This window comes from Etheostoma spectabile, chromosome 15, assembly GCF_008692095.1.
Source record: "Etheostoma spectabile isolate EspeVRDwgs_2016 chromosome 15, UIUC_Espe_1.0, whole genome shotgun sequence".
Lineage (NCBI taxonomy): Eukaryota > Metazoa > Chordata > Actinopteri > Perciformes > Percidae > Etheostoma > Etheostoma spectabile.
This window is the reverse complement of record NC_045747.1, coordinates 4579652-4585587: the sequence shown is the minus strand read 5'-3', so window position 1 is coordinate 4585587 and position 5936 is coordinate 4579652. Positions and strand designations below refer to the sequence as shown.

General features: G+C 42.8%; 1 protein-coding gene across 4 annotated transcripts in view; it reads left to right on the top strand.

Annotated features, from left to right (window-relative positions):
* cacna1ha (calcium channel, voltage-dependent, T type, alpha 1H subunit a) overlaps positions 1–5936 on the top strand; it is a 114406-nt gene that overhangs the window by 70391 nt on the left and 38079 nt on the right. For all 4 annotated transcript variants that reach the window (XM_032536676.1, XM_032536677.1, XM_032536679.1 and 1 more), the window contains exons 10-12: positions 854–1377; positions 4689–4855; positions 5145–5339. In XM_032536676.1, coding sequence (XP_032392567.1) covers positions 854–1377; positions 4689–4855; positions 5145–5339 — 886 coding nt within the window. The remainder of the gene's footprint in view (positions 1–853; positions 1378–4688; positions 4856–5144; positions 5340–5936) is intronic.

Below are 5936 nucleotides of genomic sequence, written 5' to 3'. Positions count from 1 at the left end.
TATTCTCAAAATTCTGACTTCATTCTTAGAATTCTGACTTTAATCTCAGAATTCCTAAAAAAAATGTCTGAATTCTGAGAAAAAAGTCAGAATTATGAGATTAAAGTCAAAACTCACATACATTTTTCATGAGTGGCCCTAATCCTCTTCCGTATCCATGCAACGCTACCTCTAATGCAATTTTTTTTTTATTCCGTTGTGTTGTAGTTCTTTCTTTCGCGAGTCCAACTATAATTTTGCTGTATTACGGCAACAATAGAGACCAACATGCAACGGATATTGTACCACAAACATAAAAAACTGATTTTATCTTTTGGCTATGGGGAAGTGCAAGTTTAGCGATACTTGAAAAAACTGAAATTAGGGCTTAGTTTGAGATAAATTTCTTAAATTTGATTCATAATAGCCTTAAAAAATCTGTGAAACCTGCAAAAACTATTTATAAATGGAGCAGTAATTGAACAGGTTCTCAAAGTTTGGAACCAGTGCTTGTACTGTAGATTTTCATGTGATTTTACGAGAATAAAATCATATTCACTTTCCACAGTTATATGAATCCAACCTTGCTGGTCCTCCTGTGTCTATTTGCAACATTGTATGAGTCATTTGGGGAAACTAAAATGTGTTTGTTTTTGTTATGAGCCTATAACAGTTGTGTATTTGGCAATCTTGTAGCTCACAGCATTACATTATGCATAGTGCTAGAAATTGTTGAGAGCGACACATACACACACACACACACACACACGCACGCTCGCACGCACACAGATTTTCTATAAACCTGGTAATAATACTTTTTACTCCATTCTCAGTTAATTTTTATTATCAATGTCTCCTGTTGTCCTTTGATCAGTAAAAGGCGTAAAAAGGTGAATCCTAACGGCGGAGGCAGTAACGGCGGGGGTAACGGCCATGGCCACGGCTCCAGCAGAGGCTGCGGAGGCTTAGGCCCGGGTAGCGCATTGTGGTTGAGACCGATCCATAACCTCCTGCAGCACCATCAGCACCAGCACTGTCGACTCAGCAATGGGGGCCAGCACTCCATTAGCGTAACACCTGCCGAACACACTGACAGTGAAGGAGGGGAGGAGCTGGAGATGAAGTCCATTCCTGTCCAGACAGAAAGTACAAATGGAAACGGCGGCAGCGGCGGCCCGTCCACTGTTACCCAGGGCATGGGGGCATTGCTCGGGCGTCTGAATGGCGGGATGAACTATCCAACAATTCTGCCGTCGTTTGTGTGCAGCTACAGCAGTAAGACGCCGCCCCCCCACTCCCAGCAGCGTGGGCACAGTCCAGAGCAGCACCCACCAAACCACCCAGCATCTGAACACACAGAGACACTGAACAAGCTCTACCAGCTCATGGGGCAGCACAGTAAGAGAGCACACACAACAATGCAATACTGTACACACTCAGTAGACTGCAGAAAAGCATGGATGTAGAATCTGTTCCATCACCTGTAGGTTTATTGAAGGACCTTTTCTTACTCTGGAGTTTTTGAGTTTAGTGGTTTGCAACAGTTATTTCCTAGATAGAAAATTGCAACTACAGTAGGTTAAGGAGTGGAGCCTGAGTAAGCTTCAGGTAGCAGCAACCATTTTGACTCTGTTGAGCAACCTGAGTCACATCACACCGTCACACCAATCGGACAAATATACCGTTAAACATACCATCTTTTATTTTTCATAATGGAACAATACATTCATATTTCTTAAATTTATATTTTTAAGGAGTCATTTACTGTCCTTCAATTCCCCTTCTCAATCTGTAGTTGATGCAAATATCCAGGTTTGACCTTAGGTGGCCTCTTGCTACGTCTACGGTGTGTGTGCATGTGTCTCAAGCAGCACTTAGAGAGTCCTGGCAGGAAATCCATGTCTCAAGTGCTACAGTGATCAGTGCAGAGAGGTGGATAAAGGGAAGGATTAAGGGAATCAGCATGGTATGTGGAGAGTGGGGAAACCTAAGCAGTGTGTATCAACATAGACAAAAACACAGGTATACAACGTTATTTGAAAAATTTGGAAGTTGAAAGAAGAGGCATACAGTATGACATATTCACAGTTAGAAGGAAAGGCAAGGAGTGGAAGACAGAGAAAAATAAACTCGATCAATGGGGATAAAAGAGGGGAGGGAGCAAAAACGGAGGGTTAGCTGGGGAGCGGCATGAGGCGGAGAGAGAACAGGATAGCGTGCAGAGTGGAAACAGCATCAAACTGTTGGTTGCACAGGAAAATTAAAAAGCAGCAGAAGTATGATAGATTGTGTGTTCTGTCCTAATGAAGTGAGACTGCTAACAAGCTCACGTTTACACCCTGCTGGCTGCCGACACTCCAGACATAATGAAGTGCACGTGAATTAGTTCCTTGCTTTAGCGAAGAGTTAAGGCCGTTTTATGGTTGTGCGGAGGTTCCACGCAGAGCGTTCGCCGTAGCCTACGTAGAGGCCTGAAGTTTAAACTTGTGCAATAGTGTGCTCGTCAAGCTGGCGTGTGTTTGTGTGTGTGGGGAGTGGGTGATAGACTGAGGAAGAAGTGAGAGAGAGATGGCGATTAGCTTAAGAGCGAGTATCAACTCTAGACTCATGGTGAGAGAAACAAAGTGTCTCCCCTGTGTTTTCTGACCAAGGTGAGAAATCTGTATCAAGAAAAGTTAATCCTCCGCTTTAGTTCATGTTGTTTATGAAGAAGGAGAACCCGAAAATGAGTCTGGGGAAATGCAGTGCTGCCAAGCCACGGCCAAGCGACGAGCGTCACTGCGACGTATGGTTACATTTTTTAGAGTCAGGCTACGGCGTAAGGTCCGGCGTAGACGCAGAGCGGTCTACGGGGGTACACCATCGATCTACACACAACCATAAAACGACCTTTACTGTGTGACACATTAGATGAGTTTTCAAAGTGTTTAATGTTTACACCTCTGATCTGCACACAGTCAATAGTATTCCATCGGAGAGTGTAAGTATCACCTCTAATGTGGGATTTAATGGTTTGCAGTTGACTGAAAACGAAAATTTAAATAAGTCAATATTTTCCAGACTGCTTTCAGCATTGTCACATGTCTCAGTCTTTGCTTCACCTTGCATGTTAATGGGATTAGAGTTTGAATGCTTTTTGGGGGGTGAATAGTTCTCAGGAATATTATTTTCTAAGCCTGGGGCTCTCAAATGTAATTATAGTCTTAATGTAATCTAATCTAACCTAATGTAATATAAGGTAATGTGAGGTCGGGGGTGAATTTAAACAAGCTTTTAGCCAGACAAATACTGTATTTAGTCCCTTGAAGGCCTTTGCTAAAATAATTTGTGAGAATGAAAACAATTTGTCAAGAGTTGGAGACAGAGATTTTAAAATACAATGAGACATGATGACAACTCTCACAAGCCTTTTTTTTCAGCTTGAGGTATTAGATAGTTTTGTAAACAACATCGCGTGCTGCTGTTGAAGCCACCTTTGAAGAGCTGATGTTTCCAGAAGTCACGTTTAGCTGTGTTGCAGTTCCCTCAAACTGGTTTTAACAGGATGTAGTCAGAGAACAGGGGGCCAGGGGAGTCTCGTACAGTACTGTGGGCGAGCTTGCTGGACTCACTGGGAACCAGCTTGTTTATGCTCTGAACTAAAATAGGACATCCTTTCAGCACTGCATGCAAAATGGCATTCATATCATATTCTTATAGTTTTACCATAAAACCATAATGTCTTACTGTCTGTCTCTCTCTTGTCCTATTGTTATTGTATTATTTCTGTCTCTCTTTGATACAAAAAACAAGTTTTTTAGGCTTTTTAAAGAAGGAAGAAATTTGTTAAAGAGACTCTTTTAGACTCTTTTTCAGTGTGACATTTGTACTCTTTGGTCTCCTAGAATGGGTTTACAGGCTTTGATGTTCAAAAAACTTATTATGTTTCTCATACTGCCCATTGTTGAAGCGCTTCAGTCTGAAATGCTCAGTCTGAGCTCTTGGCCCGCCTTCCTGAAAAGCCCTTGAGTCTTCTCTGATTGGTCCGCTTGCCAGCTTGTGATTGGTCAACTTAATTCAAACAATCCACTGGCGAGCTGTGCTTGCTCAGGCAACACCTATGGGCAGCATATATTAAAAAACTGGGCCTGCTTTCTCAATCAGTGACATCACTAATAGAAGTATTTTAAAGCAGGCAATGAACAATTTGGAGTGGAATGTGTTTTTTTGTACTTACATATACATCTATTGCATACACAAAAAAATTATGTAACACGCTAAAAGATGGAAAAATTTAAAAAGCATAATAGGGACTCTTTAAGTTAAATCTAAACAAAATACACAAACCTGCGGGTGTAATTTCCACATTCTTATCAAATTCCTACTTCTATTGTTTCAGGTTGATTTTTTTTTGTTAAGTTTCTCTTAATATTGTGTTCTGACTGTCAAGCCACCATTATTGAAATGAGAGAATGGAGAAGTTAATAACAGTGTTGATACACTCATCGGAGTCACCTTCCGTTACCCAGCAGTCACAGCAATGAGCTTAATGATCCCTGTGTTCCACCTCTCAGGCTACTTTTTTACTGCAGCTTGTCGGAGCAGGTTGTTGACTTCAGGCTTAGATCTTTCTCTGTAAAGCTAAAGCGACCACAGCAGCACACAAGGACAGCCAGGAAAACCCCTTTTGTAGTGTTTGACCGTCTCCACCCGTCCCGTCCCCCCTACAGGTCGCCAGAGGCTACTGTACCAGCTGGCAGGCGTGGTTCCCAGCCCCCTGCTCTTGGAGCTGTTAAGCTGCCCAATGTGTGCCCGCAGCCTGGAGACCCTAGAGCTGGAACTGGGAGACCTGGAGGGAGGCAGGGGAGAGGCTGACGGACTGCACAACTTCCCCCAGGTCAGGCTGTGCGGGGGTGCTTTAATGAACAGTGAGGATGAAGGGTGTGAAAGTGGTAATTTGGCATTAATGACGGCAGTGATGATGGCCAAATAAAAGTTCACAATGCGTGAAAGTGTAAAAAATCAGGCAAAATATTTTTTTTTTTTAAGAATTGCATTTGAAAAAATAAAACTACAATAATTGTAAGTAAAAAGAAAGTAAAAGAGTTACCATATCTAAAACCCTTCAGTGAGCATTTTCACATTTAGCAACTTATTTTTAAAGGACTCCCCTATCTTTGCTCTAGGGGGGAGACCTGAGAGGCGGGCGAGTTCGGGTCAGACGGCGAGGGGTCGTGGAGTACAAAAATGGAGTGGTCCGGGCCTGGGTAGGCTTCAGGGAAAAACTGAAGAGGATTGTGGAAAGTAAATACTTCAACCGAGGGATTATGATCGCTATCCTCGTCAATACTCTCAGCATGGGGATAGAGTACCACGAGCAGGTAAGAATTTGCGTGATGTAGGGACAATGAAAGCCGTGGAGAGTTCAAATCATCAACTATCTTTACATGCACATAATATTGTGTTTGGCTGTCTGAGAGTATAACAAGAGGAAATGACAGTATAGAGGGGAGGGGATTTGGGGGTGGATAAGGGTGAGGGAATGAAGGAAGAGAGGGGAGGAGTGGAGGAGCAGCACCTACTCTCTCTCTTTCTCACACACAAATACACACTCTTTCACACACAATCCTAGATAATGTTTCTAGTTTACCCTGTGTGGCCAACATCTGGCAAGTATTGGCTTGGTAATACAGCTTCCCCTTCCCTCGATCCACTGTCACACACTCTTACACTGTGTTGCACAGACACATTCATCTACATAATTTTTACACTGTCTATTATATATGCACACGTACACACACAGCCTTTAAGTTTCCCAGAAGTACAGCAAATAGATAAAAACCAAAAGAGACGATTGTGGTGCATGCACACAGTCTATTTCATCCTTTCCCCTCTCTGTCTCTTCTTTTCTCCCTCTCCTCTGATTCCCTCTCCCGGGGATGTGTGTGTGTGTGTGTGTGTGTGTGTGTGTGTGTGTG